At 37.5% G+C, this 24,591-nt stretch overlaps 1 protein-coding gene across 1 annotated transcript in view; it reads left to right on the top strand.

The window, feature by feature from the left end:
* Window positions 1-24,341, top strand: part of CNKSR2 (connector enhancer of kinase suppressor of Ras 2) — a gene marked incomplete at its 3' end in the record, with an annotated part of 154,511 nt that extends 130,170 nt beyond the window's left edge. The window contains 8 exon segments of the mRNA XM_010287613.1: window positions 5,320-5,368; window positions 6,220-6,392; window positions 8,557-8,630; window positions 11,015-11,086; window positions 17,235-17,302; window positions 22,551-22,651; window positions 23,823-23,946; window positions 23,949-24,341. Of these exon segments, the coding sequence (XP_010285915.1) occupies window positions 5,320-5,368; window positions 6,220-6,392; window positions 8,557-8,630; window positions 11,015-11,086; window positions 17,235-17,302; window positions 22,551-22,651; window positions 23,823-23,946; window positions 23,949-24,341 (1,054 nt within the window).
* Between the last annotated feature and the right edge of the window lie 250 nt (window positions 24,342-24,591).

Here is a 24,591-nt window from a genome sequence, read left to right on the forward strand (position 1 = left end):
AAATAATTGGCAGCACTAACTTTCATTTTTTTCGACATACTACCATTTCCATCTGCAGCAGAAAGTTCCAGTAATCAGAAATGTTACAAGCTACTCTGCTGAAACTAGAGAAAGTTATCTTACGGTGACAGAGGAGAACTGTCTGACTGTAAATAGTTCCTTGGTGTCTAAACTTGCAGCTTGAGAAAAATTGGATTTGACTTGAGCTCTCTAAAAAACTATAAAGATACCTGCCGTTTTCCTTTCCAATCAGACTGAGCTCAAATTCAGGTAGAAGAATTGGAGGTTATTAATTCCATAACCTGGTTCTCTCTTCAAGCTTCATGAAAATGAGTGAGTGAAAAATCTCTGAAGAAAAGTGAAGAAACAAATAAGTACTTGAAAGAGGATTTTCGATGCTGTGAAATTTAGTACTAATTGTTATGGCCAATCCAGAAGCTTCAGTTATGGTCTTTTTGTGGTAGACTTACAAATTCTGTAACCATGAAGAGGTACATGTAACTATTAGAATATATCTATTTTTTTGGACAGGGTTGTCATGTTCTGTGGGTCATACAGGGAATTTATATTAGATTTAGAGAAGCTCTTATATAGCAGTAGTTTGACCCCAAATCTTTAGACTTCCTCCTCAGACTCTTGAAGTTTGTCAAAATAACAAGTCCTCCCAAATAAATAGTTTTGATAACCAGTTTACTTGTCTTCTACTTTTATTTGAGGTATCAACTGGAATAGAAGTTTTCTAACTTTCATCATAACATAAGTTTTATCAAATATTCATCTCTCCTGATAGCAGTTTCACTCCAATTTAATATTGGTATTGGAAGATCAGTTTATTAAGTTTCCTATTTGGCATGAAACAAATAAATTAATTGAAACTTAAATTATTTAACACTTTTATTTGAATATGTTTTTCCAAGTAGAGAGCTATCAAATTACTATGAAGTAGTTCATAATAAATACATTTTCAGACTCCTGAATGTTAATGACTAACTTTTCAATCTTGCTTCCCTTCTGAGCAAATACACAGGAGGCGTGGTACTAACCACGAATGAATACTTTGTCCCAAGAGCTGAAAGCAGACAGAAACCTGGGTAACTGGGGATGAGAGAAAAACTGCATAGTCTCATTTCTTGAAAATTTTGTGTTGTACATACGAAGATGCTGATGCGTGATTGTGTGCATGCAGATACCGATAATTATACCATCTATATGTGATTATTTTCTTGCTAAAGGATCAAATACAGTTGTAGGTCGTTGGTGACCTAGTTTGTTAGTGTGAGTCTCCACCGGGAACTTTTTTGTTATGTAGCTGTATTACTTTGCTATAATCCTAAAAGGATGGAAAGGCATACCCTAGGGCAGATTGCTATTTACAGCTGTGCAGTCTTCTGACTGGCTTTCAGAACTCTGTCAATCATTTTGAAGAATGTTAAAGTAAATATAACCCACATAGCAAGTTTGGAAATGAACGGTTGCAGGAAGAGAGGAACTGTATGGCTATTCCATGCACAATGAAATCCCCATTGGCTGATGGGATGTGCAGCTAAGCCCTCAGAAAGGTAGGGCTAGAGGTAGGCTAGCACCTTTGTTAAAAACAAAAAATCAAACCAAAAACCAAACAGAAAAATGGCAAAAATTCCTTTAATAAATTATGTTTTGTTCTTCTTGAAATACATGTGCTTTGGAAGCTGCTGATAGCAAAGGCAGACATATATATACCTAAAAGGTTTCTTTGATAATCTACTTAAATGTACATTTGTCAGAGGGCTTAGTTTAAGTGTATTATTAAATACGACAAGCTCAAACATCACATATTACAGGAGAAAATTATTGCATTAAAAAAACTGAGGCTCAGGGTATTCAAGGGAGTTTTGATATATGTTAAATATCAAGTGACACCTTGCTTTCGGGTAATGGAAAGCTTTGCTAATTGTATTTTGGGTGACTGGAAAGCACATAATTCAGAGTATGATAAAATAGTTTCAAATTTTCTTCAGGAATGACAATTTCCATTTGAGTTAAGATATTAATCTATTTCATCTTTTCAGTCTTGTTTCCATTTTATTTATTATTTTGAGTTACTAACAACTGTTTTTAATATAGAAAGCTGTTTTCTATTTCATTTCATGCTTGCTCTCAGAATTAGTGGGAGAGATGAATTCTTGGAAACTGGGACAAGATGTATGTGAAAGCAGTTTCTCAAAGCTCAAGATGTATCAGAATCAAAATGCAGTGAACATATGTTGAAATCCTGCCTTGTGGGTGGGTAATTAAACAGTAACTTGCAGCAAACTTGCTTTAGTACAACTAAATTTCTGGCTTTGGTGTGAATCCATATTTTCAGGGTTTGTGGCATTAAAAAGAAGTATTTATATTATTTCCATATTTGCCACATCACAGGATTAAGCTGTAAAAAGGGAAGAATTATGGTGGCCAACATTAGAACAGGTCGCTTAAAGAGGTTGTGGAATCTCCCTCTTTGGAGATAGTTGGCTCTTGTCTGGAGATTACCCTGAAGAACATGATCCAGCGTTGGCTTTGAAGCAAGCCTTGCTCTGAGAAGGAAAAAGGATGTGACCTCCTTCATCATTCTGTGTTTCTAAACAGCACTGAGAAAATGGCATTAAGCATGGTCTAATAACTGGGAAGAGGCTGCAGGTTGCATTTTATGATTTCCTAAAAAAAACCAACAGAAGAAGCATTTTTAGATTTCATCCTCACTTGGGTTTTTTTAGATTACATACCATGTGAGTTTGAAACTGAGTGTTCACTGGCTAATGCATACTGCTGATACATCTGAGTAAAAAAAAAAAAAGCTGGTGCTGTTTTTGCAAAGGACAAACCAATTTGAAGCCTGAAGTCTATGTAGAATAATCTATCTACATAATCCATGTAGAATAAAGTGTTAGCTACAATCACTGAAGTCAGTTGAATAGTTCCCAGGAACTTCACTCAGTTGTAGATTTTATCCTTCATTATAATTTAATGAGCTAATTTAGAATAATAACTGAATTTAATAAAACCTTTCTATTTTGCAATATGACATAATGTATGGAAAAATGGCTAGACATCTAAATTACATGCTGTCTTCCCATTAAAAACTGATACCCCTTCATTACCTTTTCTTCCCAAAAACTGACTCAGAAGTTGAGAGGTGCGAGCTCACATTTGCAGGTTCAATTTTCAGACAAAACATTTAAAGAGAAGGCTTTTCACATTGTTCTCATCTGCTTTCAGAATCACTTACAAAACAAAACTCTACAACTACCTGAAAGGGGGTTGTGGCGACAAGGGGGTTGGTCTCTTCTCCAATGGGATAGGACAAGAGGAAATGGCCTCAAGTTGTGCCAGGGGGGGTTTAGATTGGATATTAGGTAAAATTTCTTCACTGAGAGGGTGGTCAAGCATTGGAACAGGCTGCCCAGGGAGGTGGTGGAGTCGCCATCTCTGGAAGTGTTCAAGAAACATGTGGATGTGGCGCTTCAGGACATGGTTTAGGGGACATGGTGGTGCTGGATTAATGGTTGGACTTGATGATCTTGAAGGTCCTTTCCAACCTCAGTGATTCTGTGATTCTGAAAAGAAAACAAGTGGTTTTCCTTTTCTGTTTTGTTACTGTGAAAATATTAGTGCAGAAAAGTCAAGCAGCAGAATGAAATTGTCTGGGTTGTGAACTGAGAAGTGCTAAAGTTTTGGGTTTGTGCACATGTGTGTTTTTTCAACCACTTTGAATTAGGTAAGATTTTCAAAGCATGTAAGAGGGAGTTATTTACACACTTCTGCACAGTCACTCTTATTCCTGACCCATAAAGATCTCTCTTAGTCCTACGCAGGTCAAAATATTTCATGTGATGTAAGTTGGGATGGTGTTGCTGTCTTGGCTTGCTGATTGAATTGATACCGGTAGCAGAAGGAAAAAGACAAGAGCCAGGGAATGAAAACAACTGGGCTTTTTTCTTCCCAGTGGAGGCCTATTTTGACCATCTGAGGTGGCAGTACAGTTGAGTAGCTTTCTTCAGATATGGTCTACAAGGAATCAGCACAACTACCGAGTCAGTTAGTTTTTTATATTACACTTAATTGTCATTGTATTGCTGGTAATTTGTCCCCATGGACATGTTAGTATTTGCTGCTTGAAAACATTTCAGCAGTGAGGAGAGACATCCCTTGGAAGCTGAGCTTCAACCTCCTGCATGTGAGCTCAGGTGTATGTAAAGCAGGGAGGAGAAAATAAAAAGAAGAGCAGCTCTTCGATTTGATAAGGGAGCCTTGTAAGCTGGGGTGAGGGTTTGTCTTATCTGCTAGGAACAGGATTTGCGCTTACAGGGCTGTCAGTGCTTTCGCTTAGATTTATTTTTGTCAAGTGCTGCAAAAGCTTTGATTTTTGTATTGATTTATGGGAAGCTGAAATAGCTTTTAATACTCAGACACTCTAACATGGCCTTTTCTTAGTTTCAGCACTAATACATTTGTCTATCTTTATAGAAAACTAAAACTCAAAACAACTAAAATCATTACTTCAAATTTTAGAGTGATTAATTGCAGAATTATTTTTTTAATTCACTAGAGTGATCATGATTATCTGAATCAAAGTTTTCTAACCATAAATTGTGTTAATATTTATTTCCATTTTTCATAAGCTAGAATCTTAAGTAAAGGAGTAATTTCTATCCTGTCTTATTGCCGAGACAATGATTTGGTTCATGGGAGTGGATCAACTGGAGGGAAATATCTCCAGTCAAAACCTAACAAAAAATAAAGTGTTTTCTATTTCAGAATATTTATTTAGGAGACATCTTCCCAGTTGTGAACTAGCAGAACTTTATTAGTGTCTTTAAAAATATTAGACCCATTTCTGAGCAAATTTTCTGATGCTCTGAGGATTATTGTATAATGCCTTCACACCTGCATTAAGCAGTGTGTTAATTTCATATTTGCATATTTATTTCAGGAAGACCTTAATTAAGCAATGTATTAGAAATGCATGGGCTGTGTAGCTTCAGTATCATACTAACCAAAGGGAGGCATTCCTTCCCTATTAACAGAATGAGAGAAGAGCAACCATTTTAGAGAGAAACTTCAGTTGTTTTGGCAAATTAATTTGTGGTCTATTTTAAGATGTTTCACTGTGTGCTTTTGCTTTACAACTTATGACCAGATGAACTAAAATTACCAATTTTTCCTAGCCCTAAGAAGTCTGTTGGCTGCTGTTACTTGGTGATGACTTCAGTGTTCGCAATGTTACACTTCTTTTATGATAAGGATGTGGTTGAATATAAACACTGTATTTTCACTTCTTCCATTTTGATTTTCTCGTAGACATTTCAGCAGTCTTCTCTACAGCAGAAAAGTAAAAAGAAGAACAAAGGTAAAAATTAAATTTGTTTTCATGTATTGGTAGGAAGGGAATTGCCAACATTAATGTTTATGGTATTGCAGTATCTGAGGAACTAGAACTTGTCGGCTCCAAGCCAATGTTTAGTTCAGTTGATCATGTTGAGAAGGTGTTAGTCCATTACTGTTGTCTCATGGTTTCCTAATGCTCCTGTATCTCTATATATCTGCTGGGTTTGGGGTTTTTTTGAATACTTCGACTCCAGCCTCTTTGGGGCCAGGGCTGGTTTTTCAAGCTGTGTGTATGTAATGTCTTACTGCAGCCCTTATTCATTGCCTGTCAGGCAATTTATATCATAGTAAATTGTTCTCCTTTGATTTAGAAGTACAAAGGCCTTAGGAACTGTTCAGTTGCAAAAGGCGCTGCAGAGAGAGGTTTCTGAATACCTGTGAAGTACTTACATAGTTGTATTTGGCAGCGAAGTGTGAAAGTACATGAATTTATATGCTGTGTGCTTTAATCTGCTGTGAAATACTAACTTGTTGAAAATAACAAATAACCATTTTTCTTATTTTTAAATAACTTGCTTTTCTCTATAATGTCTTCTCTTCCTGTGTTGCTCTCTCTTTTTGTCTTATCCATAGAGTATGAGTTCTGTGAGGTGCTGAGCATGGTTTGTTTTGGTTTGTTTTGGTTTTTAACTTATGATGCCTTACATAGAATTTGTGGTCGAAATAGAATGTTTGTAATAAGTTATTCATGGCAAATTGAGGTTGAAAAATGTAATTACCTTTCTTAAGCAAATATATAGTGCTTTCTGGCTAGCTGTCTTGTTGATTTAGTGGACAAGTGAAACACTTTCAACATCAACTCGTCATTTTCAGCTCCTATTCCTGGTAAAAGCAAAAGACGGATCTCATGTAAAGATCTTGGTCGAGGGGACTGTGAAGGCTGGCTTTGGAAAAAGAAAGATGCCAAGAGTTATTTCTCCCAGAAATGGAAAAAATACTGGTTTGTCCTGAAGGATACATCTCTATATTGGTATATCAATGAAGAGGTAAGCATCTGTGCTCACTGTCTCAACAAATACCCTGTGTAGTGCTGTTGTCATGATTTAGTGGGAAGCCAGTGCTTTGAGTGCTTATATATGTGAATAACTTTATTCATCCAAATAATCATACTGAAATTGCTGTTAATTGCCTGAATAAATTGCCATTAAGGTCTGGACATATTTGGTCCTTCAAATTCACCTTTTACTACAAGGAGAAATAACACACTTTCCTGTGTCCTACTCTCACCAGTTTAGAATAAATCTATTCTCAAATCATTGAAAGAGAAAAGATAGTTACTTAATCCTGTCATTCAGGCTTAGTCATGGGAGCATAAACTTTGATGATGTGCTGCCTGGTGTTCCTTGTTTATCTGTGCTGGTGAAATCACCAAAACCTCTGGCAATTAAGGAAGATACTTTTGTTTTCTTAGTTGTGTTCTCCTGTCATTCCTTTTTTGTAGCTTTTGATATGATTTCAGTGCTCATACATGCTGAACTTAAGAGCGCCGGAGCGGCCCAACTGAATGGCACACAGTTTTGATTGTGCAACATGTTCTGCATTAGTACACATTTATTTATATCAGCTTTAGCAACACAGCTTTTTGCCAGTGAGTTAGGAAACCTTAATTTTAAACCCTATTAGTCTCATTAGCAGATATCCTCAGATAAAATCATTGCCAACATGTGGATGAACTCAGTCCGGGACTTGTCTTTTAAACTCTGCAAGCTTTTGTACATAACCTTTTAAAAATATTGTGATCCCAAATTTTTCCCTGGGTAGACAGAAAGCAAGTTGTTCCATGAACAGAGATACGAAAGCCTGTTTGGCTTTGGTTGAGACTCTTTTGGTTGAGACTCATCTCATTTGTGCCTTGATCCCAGCTTCAGATCAGTAACTCTAATGCCTTCCTCTCCATCCTCCCTCCTCAAGGTCTACTACGAGGTCTTCGTCAGGGCAGTAATTCATACCTGCAAGTACAATGACTGGTCACCAGCCGTGGCCAAGGAGCATGTGGAACTGCTGAGCTGGGCATTACTTTTCTGAGGAGAGGGCAGTGGCCTGGGCGACTCTGTCTACCCCCTGTCCCAAGATTCCCTGAGACTTGCTGAGATTCAGTTACTTTTGAGAACTCAGCTCACTCACCAAAGTGTCTGCAATCATCAATAGATTCAAAAGGTATCAAGGGGAGCCTCAGTGGCAGATGAACAGACAAGCAAACACTGTTCTTGCCAAAATTCTGATTCCTTAGGCAACCATGCAAAAAAGAAATAGCAAGATTATTCTAAACAGTGTCCTTTTGATTTTAAAATACCTGCTAATGCAGAACCTGTTACAACCTGGTACCTTCTGCAGAACAACCCTAATTCCAGTTTTATATGCTGATTTGTGTCATTTATTTATTTTTAAGAAAGCATATAGTCAGATGGACTGCATATATAGCATAAATAACTATGGAGATTCTGAGAAAAAGATGTAATTCTGTGGAATTCCTTAACATACATTTGTGTTTTCTGCAGCTTCACTTTCGTGATCATGTAGTAATTTCTCATGTGAAGTTATGAGCAGTTAAATAAGAGAGTTCGTGTTATTGATTTATTATAATAAATAATGCTTTAAAATTGTGGAAAGTCAAGGGAGATTGAATATCTGATAAAATAAACTATGCAAGTTTTTAGAGAGGAGGAAAGTCAGATGTCTTCTCTCTTGAGTGTTGGAGAGAGATGAAAGTAGCTGAAGAGATATCATGCTTCTTAGCTGTGATGTCATATAAAGATGGTAAACAGCACACTTTGAAATTGCTTTCTTCCCCATTTCTTACAGAAGGCTGCACTTCTCCTTACTAATTAGATCAACTTCCCCCCAAATTAACTAATTACAATAACTAATTGCCTGAATACATTTGGTCATTTTGTATATTTTCAAATGCTGTTTCAGCTGTGAAATTGTTTAAGAAAACTGGGTATTTATAATTATATTTTACACCAAGGGATCTGTCTTACTTCTTTGGCAAAAGTCCCGGTGACTTCTGCGGGAGGTTTGCCAAGAGCAGAACATACATTAGTATTTCTTATGTAAGAAGCAGCCAAGTCAAAATACCTTTAAGTTTTCAGTGTGGTGGGGTGTTTTCTGACACCTTAACAACAGCAATACCTAGAAATATCTTTGCAGGATGAAAAAGCGGAAGGATTCATCAGTCTACCTGAATTTAAAATTGACAGAGCCAGTGAATGCCGCAAGAAATAGTAAGTATGCTCAAAAGTAGTGCAATGATACAATAAAAAACGGACACAGTGACATGATGGACATCGTTACAGTGATCATTTGATTGTATTACAGAATAAGTTCACAGAGAACAGGCAAATTCAGTCTGGTTTCTGTGTGGCATCTTTCCTGAAGAAAGATTTTTTTACTTTATCATGAATCACAGTGCTTGAATACAGCAAACTGAATTAAAAGTAAGAAGGCTGCTTGGCTGCGTCTGTCCCTTTATTTTCCTAGTTTTCCTTTCTTCTTTTGTTTCCTTTCTGGTTTTGGGGGTGGTTTGTTTGATTGTTCAGGGGTGGAGTGTGTGTGTGTGTGATACCTTTAAGCTCAACAAAGAGCTTTAAGCATAATAAAGAGACCATTCAAATAAAAAAGTCCCCGAGTTCCTGGCCAGGTATCAGTGTTTAATGTAACTCCAAATTAGTTAGCATCATCTCAAAGTTTGCTGACACAGTGTATCAGTCCTGGGGCACAGTAAAAAAAGAGAATGACAGTGATTTTTGAGGTGTGACCTAAAGGTCTCAAATAACTTTGCTTCTCACCTAGCTGTGTGTGCTGCTGTCCAGATCTGTGCCATTGAACAAGTCCATTTCTTATTTAGATGCAAATTCAAGCATATGTAGCAATGTGACAGGTGCATACTCCCACAGAGGTCTTTTTAGAGTTGTTATTGTTGAAAACGCTTTGCCTTGCCTTCTAATGGTTTTTACTGTTCTTTTAAGTTTATCAAGACTGTGGAATCACTGAAATTTGTGCAGAAAAGCGATTGCAAAAGTAAAATGGTATGATTTGTAGTACATACAGTTCTAAAGAAGCCACTGACCTTGTATCAGTTGGTCTACATGTCTCAGGATGAATTCTGCTCTTCATGATGGTCTCAAAGGGCAGAAAATGAAAACTGCACTTGAAAAAAAAAAAATACATTAGCTTGGACTTATTGTCCTGTGTCCTTGGATTACACTGCTGAAGTGTTTCATTTTTTCTTTTTTGTTGGGGCAGCAGCCTAGAGTAAATTCATTTCTTAGAATTGCACCCTGCTTAAATTGGGTTTTTTTACTTGATTTGGTATCTACTGGATAGTAGAACATAAAATGTGGCTATTAAAATTCCTTGCTTGGGTGGCAGATAAAGAAAAATACCTCTTAAGAATCCAGGCGACAGATGCTGTAAAAATTTTAAGTCAAGTTTTGGGTCTCAATAACTTGATGATGTCTTTCTAAACTGAGTGGATGTCACTGCTTTCACTTGCATAACATTGTGTCATGCTCTAATGGGTTAGAAGAATTCTTTTTGTCTCAATTTTACATTACCTTCACTAGCAGTAACTTTCCTGGATAGCCATTTCATATCCCTGGTTTCTTAAAACCTCTTTTCATGTATTTACATATATGTACACACACAGACATACATATTGAAAATATGAGACACAATGGATTAGAGAGAGAATTATTTTATTACTTTATATATCTTTATGTGTATATATATATGAAATCCATTGTGTCTCAGAAAAATGGTGAAGATGTTCTTCATGTATCACGTTTGCAGTTTTCCTTATTTTCTTTGAGACTGTTAGGCATTCTTTATTCTGATTTTAAGAGAGACCTTCAGGCTGTTCTCAAAAATGATTCTTCTGTACTGTAAATTATTAATTACTTTCAGGTGCATTTCCTGGATCTTCAAGTATTTCACCATAAATCTTTATCCAACATAGTTAAAAAGTTCTTTCTAGTAATTTATTTCATATTATGTATGAAATGCAGTAATTCTCTTTGCCCAGTCATGTTGATTACTTTGGTGGAAAGAAAAGATGAGATGTAATTGCCCATTGCTTAGAATGACCTCAAGAACACAGTGTTGATTTATAACAGCTTTTCAGAAGTCAATCAGCGCATCACATTTTTCTGTTTGAAATGCAGTCATTAGAGCTAAAGGTAATGTCAAGGTCATTGGGATGTGAGAAATCACCAAGACTGAGAGTTTTTCTGTTGTATCAAAGAAATTGTTCAGTCAATTTTCTGTTCAGAAAAAATTGACACCTATAGATATATCAGGAAGATTACCTGATACATAAAATTATATCTTTAACTGGTTAACTTTATCCAAATATGGTATACTGCAGGTGATTGTTGAACAGTATTCATGCACATATGAATCAAACATTATTTAGAAAGGGGTAGTTGAAGAGCACTACTTGGTGAAATCTGGCACAATCCTAAAAGTTGTATGTTTATATACTGTTTGAGGGCATTCAGCAACTCAGGAAATCTGAACTCATCTCATTCCTTGGTGGCCACACTATCTTACATTTTTTTAAAAAAAAGTTGTACCATTACATTTTCATAATTATGTTTTTCTTCTACAGTGCATTCAAAGCCTGCCATCCTAAGATCAAAAGTTTTTATTTTGCTGCTGAACATCTAGATGATATGAACAGGTAAGGAAATCTAGCAAAGTTCAATGAACCATTCCTTAAATATGACACTTCTTGAAGCTAATAATAACCCAGTGATAATAAGTTACATGTTAATCTAAAAAGTTAAGTTTAATAGCTGAGAAAATAAGTGCAGAGTAATATTGTTTCTGAGTGGCTGCATATGCTAAATATCCAATTCATGCAAAAATTACTTTTTTTTGAAACAAAGGTTTGAAGATTTTTAGAAATGAGATTCCCTCTTTCTAAAAAGAAACAAATACAGCATGTGAAAAAACATCCAAACAAAATTTCAGAATACCAGGTTTCTGCATTTGGCTGTGCAGCACCTGCAAAGGTGCAGTATCTCCAACTCTGCTTCTTAACATACTCCCAAAGACACGTAATGCTTGTGCTGGGGATGGTTCTGTTTCTGGCCCTGGAGGGAATGAGAAGTTGGAGAAAGATTTAAAGCAGTCACTGATTTTTCTTCTGCCAGTCTTGAAAAAGGAAGTAGAGGTTACAAGGAATGAATTTTGCAGATTGTCTTATAATCTACAGTTGAAGTGAAACTTTGGTTGTATTGAATTTAGTGGGGAAAAATTCAGCAACTCAAAAAGAACAAGGACTTAAGTCTTATGAGTTTTACTGTATCTATTTTAGGCCACTGGTACGATTTTTTCAGAAAAATGATTGAGACTTCAGCACAAAATAAACACAGTTCCTCTTAATTTATTTGAATGGTAAATAAAACACGTGGATCTCATGTCTGTTCAAGTATTTGGGATTTTATTTCATTTATTTTCACAACATAAACTGAAATTAATTCAGTTCAAAATAAGATGCCATTTTCATCATATGACAGAGGACACAAACTAAAATGGATTATTGCAACCTGAGAATTGTTCTACCTTAGATAATGGCTCTGGACATCCTTGCTGAGAAAAATTGCTTTTAAAACAGAGAAAAAAGGAGTTAAAACTCCGTCCATAAAACTGTTAGTAAGTGCTGTAATCATGGTTTAATCTCTTCTGTGCATACTAGATTCAGCTACATGGCAGAGCAACTTCAGGGTACTGCCAGTTCTTTACTGATAATATTTGACTGGAAAAGTATGCTGATACTATACTATTCTTGCTTACATTTAGAAAGAGCTGTCTGTTAACATTTTTTCAAAAGTTCATGCATGACTTAGGTTCACTTCAAAAGTCTCTCCTCAGAAAACGTAAAACCTTTTTATTTGTTTGTAAAATTTTAGGCTTGCCTTTCCTTGATAATTCTGTCAAACCAGTCACTCAAAATGCAGTTTGCTGCACAGCAAACAGAATAATGGCATGGTCTATTCGGCATATCCTGAACTACAGCAGCAGATAAATAATTTCTGTCAGCGGGTCCTCAGTCAGTATGACAAGGCACCTTGTTTCTAAGGATAAAAATTTATATAACTGTTCAGTAATCAGAAAGCAGCAGCAAATATGCATCAATTCTTTAAAAAGTGGATTGTACAGCCTAAAACCCAAGAACTGAAAGATTTTTAACCTCCCAGCACAAATAGTCTTTTTACCATATTTTGAAATAAGTGCTTATTAATTCATTTAGAATGAACTTGACCAAATTTTTATCTGAGTTACACACATGTAAGTTAAAGCAACTCTGTCAAGGTCTGTGGACTTACCTGAAATTCTTACATCTGATTTGCCATCAGAGTCTCACCAAATAATTTTTTTTTCTCTTTGTTTAATGTATTAGAAAAAGTAGTTCACTTTCACAAACATTGAATTAACTCAATATATTGGGAAAAAGTGGATTACAGAAAAATCTTTCAAATGCAGAGATAATAAAATACTTCCTGTCTAAAAGCATTTCGTAGCCTAGCTGAAGTCAAACACAGAATCAAGTTATTAAGTTAAATTAAGACTATTTGATCAATTTCTGCTCTTTTCTTTGTCAGGTTTGTGACATACATTTTAATTATGTATCATGCAGTCATTTCAGTTCTGTTTATACTTGAAGCCCAAGAAACAAAAGTAGAAAACTTCTAATACATAGCCTAGATGAAAGTTCAAAATGGTTCAATACCTTCATCTCTTGTATAAAATGATTTGTTCTTTTAAAAAAAAAGTGTATGCAGGATATGAAATGTTTGTTTGTGTGTATCTACTCAGATAAAATGGGTATTTTAATCTCATGTGACTGTCACTATTCAAATTTTTTTACTACTTTTATGACTGTGCCACACCATTATGCTGGTAAAGAATCTGGAGAACTGTGATCGCTGAACTTTATTGTTGTGGCTTCTGAAGTTCCTTTCATCTGCATGATTGCACCAGCAAAAGTGTTCTTTCTACCCATATAAGATGCATAGTCTGGGTGAGAAGACAGACAGAATATCCCTTATGGATGCAAAGTACCGTTTTGCTAGTGTAAGTGTATAGTCTTAGAAACATTTTGCTTAGAAATTCATTGTTATTCCCATTCCAAGAAAACATTCTAATGTAGAAGGCAGTCCATATATTTCTACTTGATGATACTATACGTAACTTTATTTTGATTTTCCGTAGTAGCTCTGCCCGCTGCTTTATGGACTATTTGTTCTTTACTCAAAAATCCTTATCATCAGCTCAGAGGCAAATGCATCCTTTTCAGGGTTGGCCAGCTTAAATACTTACAATATTCTTATTCTTCCTTTTTATTCCAAGCTGTCCATTTTTTAAGTGATGACATATATGGCTGCCAAAATTATATCTTCTGGTGAGGGAAGGGAGGGAAATACAGTCGGTAACTTCATATGGAATATTTTTCTGAGAACTTCCTTGACGTGCTGTAACCGAGCTGTCCTCTTTTTATTTTTGTGACATTGAGTATTGACATCTATAAGAGTTTTCTTCCTTAGTGTAGCTCTATGATCAAGAGGAAAGATGACTGTAGTAGTATTAGCACATGAAAATGTTTCTGGAAGATTTCAGTAAGGCGGCCTCTAAAAATTCTCCCGCATCGTCTACAAGCCTCTACATTCCAGTTAAACTGCAGTTGGGTACTTATAGACACTGTAAGCTATCCATACTCCCATATAGTAAGTTCATCCTATATCATCAAGGTTTGCTATTAAGGGCAGTTTGACACCCTGCTTTGACTAAAGGCATTGCATCTATCTGGAGCATGAGATAAGATAGAAAAATGTTTCCTACTATCCTGTGAGAGTGCCAGTACTGTGCATTCTTCTTTACAGAAGTTACAGGTCTACAGAAAGATTGGGGTTTTTTTAATCCTTTTCTGTGTGTCATAAAATTGTTTTAAACACTGACAAGAAATGTATGTGCTCTTCTTCAAAAGAAAAAAAAAAAAACAAAAAGGAAACCTAGATGACTGCTGCAACTACCAGAGCTACCCTATTTATTGTCATACCTAACAAATAGATTTTATAATTCTCACAAGAAAATTAAAGCTGCATTTGCAGTAAGGAAGGAATATTTTGTTAGCCTCTTGCCCTCTAAAAGTTACAGTGGCTACCAGCGCACAGCACACCGCAGGGAAGAAAGATTTAAATCTTCCCATGTCCTAGGGCTTTGTATCTTTTAATATTCATAGTAAAGAATATTTTTATAACTGTATGCTCAGAATTTTTGTCCTCAGTGCATTGTAACACAAGCATGTTTTACTCCTTTTCTGCAGATCTTTATGTTTCCCTGTGATACAAGCCCAGTGTGTTGGATTTCTCATACGATTCTAACTTCAATGAACCATAACTCTAGCCATGCTTTATTAAAATAATATTAGTTCTCTAGCCATACCCATTCTAACCATATCTGAAAAGCTTTAGCAGCCACATATCAGAAAATATGCAGAAGAAGTCAATACCATTCTTTTAGTTTATAAACTATCAAGCTGCTCAAAAGCCATGGTTGTTAACAGTTTATAACCACATCAGTACCTTCTCACTTACCCCACAGGCATTGCAGGTGATATTCCAAACCATGACACAGATCATGACCTGCAGAAAATCACTGAATGTGAAGTCAGTCAGCTCTCTCTTTCTCGGACTGGTATACATTTCCTGGGTTCTCGTTAGATTATACTTTCCAGGAAATAATATTTTTCTGGAAACAATCATCTACCATAGCTGTAACCAGTATCAACTGACTGTCAATTAAGTGTTTGTTAATTTAATTGGTTACCTCACTCTCATGCACACTTAACATGAAATGCTATCTCATATTTAGGAAAGAATGAAGTTTTCCAACAGGAGAGCCTTTATGGATGTGTCATCTAATACTTTGTGGTCAGCAGCCCTGTCCACAGGGCAGTAGGTGGCTGTTCCCTGCTGGCCATGCTGGGGGGTGGTAAGCTGTGAGCTGAATTGGGAATGTGAAATCTAAAATGGGTGAGCTGCAAGCAAAAGGCCACCTCCACTGTCTGACGTGGCATTTGACAGAGCAGGCACTTGTCTTCTTGTGCTGCTTTAGCCTTTGGACATGGACAAGTCTGTGGCCTTTGCTGGTCCCTCGGCAGCATGGGGCTGGAGTGCTTTGAGTGAGGTTCCTACCTCAGTGCCTCTCTTTGGGCTGGCAGAGCTGTCAAGACAGCTGAGCTTTATTCCCCAAAGAATGTCGTCACATACCAGGAATGCGAACCTAAAAGATAGCTTTGTACTGGGTCACCTTTCTGCTGTGAAGGTGTGAAATCATTGTCTGAGACGCGATATGTTGGATTTCTGTTCCTATGTGCTAGTTATTTTTTTAAGCGTATGACACTTCCTAACAATTACAACTGAAATTTTAAGTCTCCCCTTCAGCTTCCCTATTCTTCTGGCTGAAATTTCAATTGTATGCTAACATGAAGTATTCTGTAGTCACTTCAGGAGTAAATCTCTAGCTTTCTTCCCAATGTACTATGATTTATGGACCACTAACATGATTTACAGATCATACATGTGGTCACCATTTGTGGAAGGACAGTGACAGGAGTTAATTCTGAGGAGAGCAACTGTATTTTATGATCTGATGCCTGCTTCTCCTGCACTGAAATATCTTTAAGGCTGGCACACAGGAGTGATGACAAAGGTATAGCCCTTGCTGACACAATACTATGTCCTGTTTCCATGCATACAGTATGCAAATCAAACCCATCAGGCAGAGTTTTCTGAAACAGGGGTTTCACATTCCTGAAGAAAACGCAAACCTGACTTCAGTCATCCTTCTGTATACCCTAGCTGTAAAATTGCAAGCCAGTAGGTTGGCAAACCAGGCCTGTCAAATCCTGACTACGGGATGACTGGAGCAAGTAATTCCAGGCTGACCATAGAATGGACAACCATGGGAGATTATCATGGTGATTTAAAGCCTCGTTGATGGAAGACCTGATTTAGTGTAAGCATTTGGATAATGAATACACTGAGAGCCCCATGGGGGATGAGGGCAGGTTGAAGCAGTGCACTGCTACAGGCAGTTGAGTATATGCTTGGCAATGACAGCCCTTGCTAGAAGAGAATAGCAGTATTGTTGTGGGTTTTTTTAATTTGTGCAGCCTATAGAAGCATTTTTTCAAGTCTAAGTTGAGGTTAAAGCCTTAGATGTGAATTGCATTGAGGCAACTGCCTTTTCTCCTCCTGCTTCTCTGACATGAACACAAAAGTGAATTCTGATATGCCTCCTTCTCTTTGTACTTGGCACTGAAGGTAAGCTCTAAAACACAAAATGCCATAATTAAACCTCACTGTCTGGGAGTGAATCTGTTCTTTTTATTGCTTGTTTCTGCTCTGTTCCTCTGCTAAGTTACCAATTCAGGCTTTAAAATATTGCTTAAATCTCTGAAAAGTGGTGTTTATTCTTAAGAAATCAGAACAGCAGGAGTGTTGGTATGATGGCATATCTGTAAGCAGCAGACTTAATAGCTCTTTGATTATCTCCAAATCCTTTATTTTACAAATGTTTGACATCATACATGGTTTTGCATTTGAAATAAAATCTTTGCTGTGAAAACAGTTTGTTCAACAGCAAAATGTCCCAGATATTTGGAGACTCCCTGCATAAGAGTATCACAGAAAACAACTGTCTAATATGAAAAATAACATTGTCCTGAATCTCCTTCAGATGGTCCCAACTTTGTTTTTTGTAGAAATGCACCCAAAAATTAAGAGGTTGGATCAGTATCACTGTTTTTTTAATTATTTCAGATGGCTAAACAGAATTAACATGCTTGCTGCTGGCTATGCAGAAAGAGAGAGGATCAAACAAGAGCAAGGTAATGTACTGTTATTTTGGTTTCTTCTGTCAGCTCTTATCACAAGTTCATCTTTTTTCCCTGCTGTGTATCAGGCCTCGTTCTTGTCATCTGAAAGCAATTCACATATGGGTATCATAGTTGTTGCTTTAGAGAATTCCTTCTCTCTCAGGGGTTTTGATTATCTCCTTCAGATTCTGGTCCAGAGACACTGGATTATTTCTGAGAAGGCTGCAGAAGGTAGCTAAAAGCAGCAAATGTACTGCCAGTTAGCTCCAGTATGTGGTACCAAGGAGTCTGTCCTCCCCTATCAGAAGAAGCTTAAGAATCTGCAAAGTAAAAAAAATTTTTAAACATTACATTTGGTGTTTGAATTCACAGGGGGCAGGAATGCATGAAATTGGTCTCAGGAACAAAACCATCCTTCTAAAGCCTATTGACATAATTGGATTTCCCCTAGAATCTTTAAATTTAAGGCCATTTAATTTTTTGTGATGTCTGCTGTTTTTGCTATATTGAGGTGTATGCTAAAGCCCTGTTGGCATTTAATTTGGAGTTGCAGGTTTACAGCATTTTACATCTGTTTATTTTTAATGTCTAATATTTCATGGGTTTAAAAAAGCAGTATATATAAAATAAGGAGTGGCTTTGCTTTAGTTTGCTGCAGTAGAAGTCCTGTTTGCAGACAGGAAAAAGAAAGGGTCAGGCCTCAGTTGTGTTGGGGAGGTTGTTTCCTAGAATTGCCAGTGACATGGATCCATAGAAGTGTTCCTATTCAACTAGCTGTCTTGGGAAGCAGCTGGCTTTTGAATCCATGCTCTTTTTTACAGAAGTACCTGGCAGCAGGCACCAGAAAATTGCAATGGTCATGATGATCCAGAGTTTATCCAGATGCCTGTCTACCTGCTGCCCACTGAGTCAAAACCTCACTTTTTAATTCTATAGCTCTGCAGCCTTCATCAGTAAGGTTCTGTCTTTTGGCCCAAAAAGCTTATAGCTTGGAGCTGCAGCAGCAACATATTTAATCTATTCTTTTCCTTACAAAGACTATATTTTTAACCATTTTTTAGGGGGGTTGTGTTCAAAAGGCTATCACTAGGCTTCAAAATTTGCCACATAGTGTCCTCCTTTCCCCTCAAAGTCACGGTGCTGTACCAACCTGTGTGACAGCAGCCTTAACCCTGACCTTCTGATCTGATACCATGAGGAGGAAGATGCACATGGTCTGTCTCTCTCAAATGTGTTGCAGCAGTGGCATTTTCCTGGGAGACACTGTGCAAAAAACTCCTTTCCCCAGTGAGAAGCAAGGGTGACTTCAACAGCCAGGTAGAGACATCAAGAGAGTAGGATATTCTGTAATGGTAGATTAAAAGACAGCATCAGAAAATTATGTCTGCCTTGATTCATTACCTGATTGCCTCACCACAGAGCCTCCTAGAGGGATCAGCCTGCAGTCCAAGAGCAGTGGCTTACAGCATACTGCTATAATTCAGTGATAGCAGCATGTGTGGGAAGGTTTTTGGGCGTTCTGTCGCTCTCGCACATAACTAGGTTGTGCCTGCTGCTGCCTCATTTCTAACCATGTCTTCCAGTAAGTGCAGCTGCTTATCCTGGGAATGTGGCGCACACCCTGTTTTAATCTGGTGTGGTCCTTGGCACATCATGTAATTTCTAACACCAGGCCCTCTGCAATTCACACAGCCCAGGATAGCAGCACCATGCTTACTGTTCCTCCAGTCATTCTCAGTGCCTCACCAGACTTCAAAATCAGTTTGGGAATCTGTACTCCACAGGCAGTACTACAATAACCGGTTTGGAGGGACCTGTATGCCATCTGTCACTGCTTGAAGAGGCTGTGAACAAACTCTGAATCTTGGAGTCTTCTAGGAAATCCTCCATGTTAGCATTCAAAGCCAAATTCAAACTTTTATTGATAGCAGGTTGGCACTAGAATTACAATAACATGTGGGACAGTAAGGGAAAAGGTTAATGAACAGTTATGCTAACACTGTCCAAGTACACAATTGCAGACATGATATACCTTTCAAAACCCAGATGGATGTGGAGAAATATTTTTGCTACCAAGCAATCACTGAGTAATAAAATAGCAGATGATGCAGCTCCTAGACATGAGATCATGTGGATTCAGGCCTCATGTTACCTGTTACTAAAATGTCTCCCCATTAAAGATAATCAGTGAGACCCCATTTACTATTTAAATTGTACCCCAGGCACTGACAGAGCTCTTTATTACCTCTCTAAAGCCATTCACTCAAATTGTTTTATCATATACAGGTAGGTAAAACTATATCCTCTTTGTGTTGCTTAGTTGTATTTAGTGTGGGAATCAGTATCACATTCCCCACTTGCTGCCATACGGTGTTTTTATGCCTCTGGTGATTATCCTTGGCTCCCAGCACAAGGGCTATTAAACAGCTCAGTAGTGCCCCTAATTAGCAGAGGCATCAAGTTAGAGAAGTAAAACCTCTCTATCACTTCAAGCATTTTTGCAATTACAAAAACTGTGAAGCTGGAATTTTCTATATTCAGTGACTGTACCAATTGTCATCTACATGTTTGATTTTACAAAAGGTCTTTTATTTCTGTTCAGTTCAACCCTTTGCAGCAAACCTTTATAATACCTCTGAAACAATTCAACAGTAGTTGTCAAACCTGTTTCAATAAAGAGTTGAATGGTTCTGAATCTACAGTGCAGAAATGTATTTCAAGTGCTTCAGGGATGCATGAATCACAGAATTGTGAGTGTACTGCTGATTAAAATGTCACATGCTGTACAGAACAGTTTTATAAAAATACCATAAACTTTCCATATTAAATACAATGAATGTTATCAATATGGCAAGGCACTTCCTTGGATGGAGAAGTTATATACTTTCCAGTCATAGAAAATCAGAGAAAAAAATACTTGCTTATATAAATAGAAAATATTTAATCAGCACATGGCAGGTCAGTGTTAGTCTACATATAACACATGCAGTCCATTGCTCATTCAGAAAGCTTTCAAGATGTGCCCAATGCATTGAGTTTGTCCGTCACCGAATTGGACAAAATCTGCAGAAATATGGCAACTGTTCGATAGCATTATACACATTTTAGATAGACTCTGAGTCAGTTGCAAAAAAGAAAACATTTTTAAAAATTGGTGGGAGGCTATTTTCATACATTTCATTTGGAAGTTGACCCCTGTGACTGTAGAATTTTTCTAGACAAGCTGTACGTTGCCAGCACAATTCCCTGTCTGAGGTAAGGTGCACAAAAGCGTGATCATACAGTGTTTTATTGTATGTGGACTTGACAGCAAGAACGTCTTTGTATTTTTAGCCAAAATTGGAACCTGCACTGAGGCTGCTAAATTTTACTTTCAGAATAAACAGTTGAGCTCCAAGTCTGCAGAAATCTCACTGAGTGATGCAATTCTGACAGGCCTTTCACCACGTCGTGCCACTAGGCTTTGCTATAATAGGAACATGCTTATATGCCAATAATTTCAGGTGTTTTGAGTTGCTGGAAACAAGTTTTCTTAAAACTAGGAGTGACTTAAAAAAGGCTTTTCTCTGATTTAGTCTTTCGTTCACCAAAAGTTAATAATTTGCAGATTTCTAGATAAAAAAATGTTTGGAATTTGTTATTTCATAGTCACAAAAACTTTACTTATGCTATTTATTATACCATTTGAAGAGAATCTCTTGTCCATAAGCCTGCAGGTAGCAAATCAAGAGACCCAGAGATAAAACAGAGTTGGTTCTGCTTGAAAGAAATAAATAGATAAATAAGGCTGTCCCTGCCATTACTACAGTCCAAAAATATACAGAATTTTAGGGATAGCTGTTTCAAGATGGTGTCATTTTAAGGTAAGTTTTTGTTATAAATCTTGAATGAGATTAGGTACAGCAGATCATTAATCACACAATACAATAATCGTCATGGTAACAAAAAATCATTAAAGCCAAAATTACATGTTGTGCCAACTTGGATTTTTGGTTTAGATCATTTATGAAGCAACAATCAATCTTTTTCTCCTCATCTATCAAAGAGAAAGTAGTAAGTCATGCACTTCAAAAAACACTTACTGGGCGAAATGAAAATTGCCTGTGATTAGTCTGTGAATAGTCTGAAATAAAGTGTCCTGTTGTACAATGATTTATCCAACTACTAGAAGGTAATAGTCAGAAACAAAGTGACAACAGAAATGCTTGCGTAAGTCTTGCAATGTGTAGAAATGTTAAAGTTATTCATTTTGACCTGAGTTGGCAGTTAAGTAGTTTTCTTTTGTAAGGAATATTAAGGTCTGCTGCCCATTTAGTGAGCTGCTGTTCTGCTTTAAAAATATTTGCAACAGAATAAATTCCTATGTGGTACATTTTCCATGTGTTTTCCCCTTTGACCAAGCTACCAAACATGAAATGTGCTTGTCCAAGGCCTGATTTCCTGACAAAATGAAACCTCATATCCCATCAAGTTTAGCCCACAAGCTCTGTGTCCTTTTTATTTTCTGATCCATCTTTTACAAATCTGTGCTTAAATATCCTTGTCATATTTTTCCTTACCGTATCACCTTTATCTTCTTGCACGGATAACAGGGCAGCAGCTGTTTAATGACACATATATATGATACAAAGTTTTTCTGTCTTATTTAAATGCAGCTGTTAGTAAAAATTTAATTGAAAAGCTTGGATAACTGGTAGTATACAACGTGGAAAATGGGTAGAGAAATAACATTGATTAGTCATGTGTACAATAACCACTACTTGTTTGATTTGCCAGTTGGTGTTAATTACATTTGTTAATGTTCTTTGCAGTCAGTGAGACTTTTGCAAGTTACATGTTTCATCTTTTCTATTAAAAAAATACTTTCAGTATTTTCCAGTCAATATATGTCCAGTCATAATTATTTTGATGGCTGTATAAATATTTGAAAATCTGATATTTGTATTAGGAGTATTCTGTATGCATGTTGTATTTATAATGTGCGTACAAAGAGTTAAATTAGTGGCTCTTTTGCAGGTTGCTGTTTAATGTCTCTGCAATGGGGCATTAGACTTGGTGTACCCCATAATGTTTTGAATTTTCCCTCTTTAGAGTAAAGCAATTCCAATTTACAGCAGCTAACGTTTACAGAGTCGGCATTGACTGGTGTTTAACTCTCAGTAATACTAAGGATGGAGTTTCTAGTTGCTTTTGTGAAAGTGAGTCTCTGAGTATCAAAATGTGTTGGTAGTTTTTCGTCTGATCTGTATGTAACTTATAGATTACTGGAGTGAGAGTGATAAGGAGGAAGCCGACACTCCATCCACACCCAAGCAAGACAGCCCACCACCCCCGTATGACACATACCCACGGCCTCCTTCGGTAAGTCACCTGCAACTGTCTACAGGAATGTCTGCATTAAGTGTCACTTTTACCTCCTCTCCTGCTTAAAAGCGTGTGCATGTGCACATTAGGACATTATGGCACTCTCCAGTATATTGAGTCAGTAATTGACTTAAGGCATTTGTTAAGTAACATGCATGGCTACCTTCAACAGCCATCATTGCCGTTTCCACTGATGTGTAGAGAATGTGGATTTATAATCCAAATTGCTGTACAAAATGGATTAAGTTACAGAATTATTTCTTCCTGCTCTTCGTTCATGATGGACCTTTCCTCATCCATGCAATCCCTCACCACCCCCTTATCTTCTCTAACAAAATGTTGTTACCTCAGTAACAACACAGACTCTTCTCTAAGGCTCCAACAGTTGTGCTGTGAAGCTTTACAGTAACAAATTACACTTGAATTTCCACAGAAATGCCAACATAAAAATGTTCTGTCTTATATTGCAAACAGTGATACCAGTTGTTCTGTTGTTGTGAAAAAGTAGGTTTCTCTCTAAATTAGAACAAAAAGGGATTTGTTTTTTTTCTTCTTGAAGCAGTTGTTGGTATAAAACCAGAGTATGGACTTCTAACGTATTCTGCACTGGCAATTTTAATTTTCACATGTGTATACTCAGACAGTGTTAACTAATGCATCTTCCTTGAATATAGTTTTTAAAATGCAAAAATTTGGATTGAAAAATTGGGAAAGTCTGAAAAAAAGATGTTTAATTTGAATGCAATACTTTATCTTCCAAAATTATAGATCTTTGAACTGCACTGAAGCACTGCAAACATGATTCCAAAGAAATTTTTAGCAAGATAGGATGACAACAGGCGTTTGGATGGCATTTTTAAGATTTTTAATGAACCAGGCCCATCTCTTCTATGTCTTCCATAATGCCTTATTCTGCAAAGTTTGCTGTAAATAGTTGCATTGGCTTATTTTATCCGCTAAGGGACATAATAAGGATACTTATTATGAATAAGTATCAGTTTGATGTACAGGTGTGACGTGTAGATGTGTGCATGCCTTAAATCAGGTAAGTTTGTGCCTTCATTACTGAACTGGGTGCCATCAGTGACAATGAAAAGTGCATGATTGTTACTAGCAGTAGGTCTCAGTCTCCATTGATCTGAAGATTGCTCCATTGCTGACATTGTAGATGAGCTGCGCAAGCCCTTATGTGGAGCCAAAACACAGCCGACTCTCGTCCACGGAGACCTCCCAGTCGCAGTCGTCGCACGAGGAGTTTCGCCCGGAGGCGGCGGGGAGCGCCACCGACTCGCCAAAAAGCGGCGCTCCTGGCAGGACCTCATAGAGACGCCGCTGACGAGCTCAGGACTCCACTACCTGCAGACGCTGCCGCTGGAGGACTCTGTGTTCTCTGAGACGGCCGTGGTCTCCCCCGAGCACCGGCGGCAGTCGACCTTGCCCACCCAGAAGTGCCACCTGCAAGACCACTACGGCCCCTTCCCCCTTGTGGAGGGTGAGCGGATGCAAGTGCTGAATGGGAATGGGGGAAAGCCCCGAAGTTTCACCCTGCCTCGGGATAGCGGCTTCAACCACTGCTGCCAGAGCCTTTCAGTCGGTGCTGCTGATCACCATGAAGAAGCGCAGCAGAAGGAGGTGGGGGAGGAGGAAGAGGAAGGCAAAGCAGCAGAAGAAAACCAGGAAGATAAAAGTAAGTATGGGATATTTCTGTGGCTTTTCAAGAGTCCTGTTTGTGTAACCTAGAGGTTTTTTTCCCTTTTTCCTACCAAAAAACCCCAACAGTCTTTCAACATCTCCCATGTTTTACCAGGTCCCTCTTGTCACACACCTCTTTGATCAACCTTATGTATAAGGCTTAATAATCAGTGCTGCACGACCTCTCATGATCACCAGACACTTCCCCGTAGGCTGGTCACCAATCACATCCTACTAGTAATTCT

The sequence above is a fragment of the Phaethon lepturus genome, unplaced genomic scaffold (genome assembly GCF_000687285.1).
Source record: "Phaethon lepturus isolate BGI_N335 unplaced genomic scaffold, ASM68728v1 scaffold2285, whole genome shotgun sequence".
Lineage (NCBI taxonomy): Eukaryota > Metazoa > Chordata > Aves > Phaethontiformes > Phaethontidae > Phaethon > Phaethon lepturus.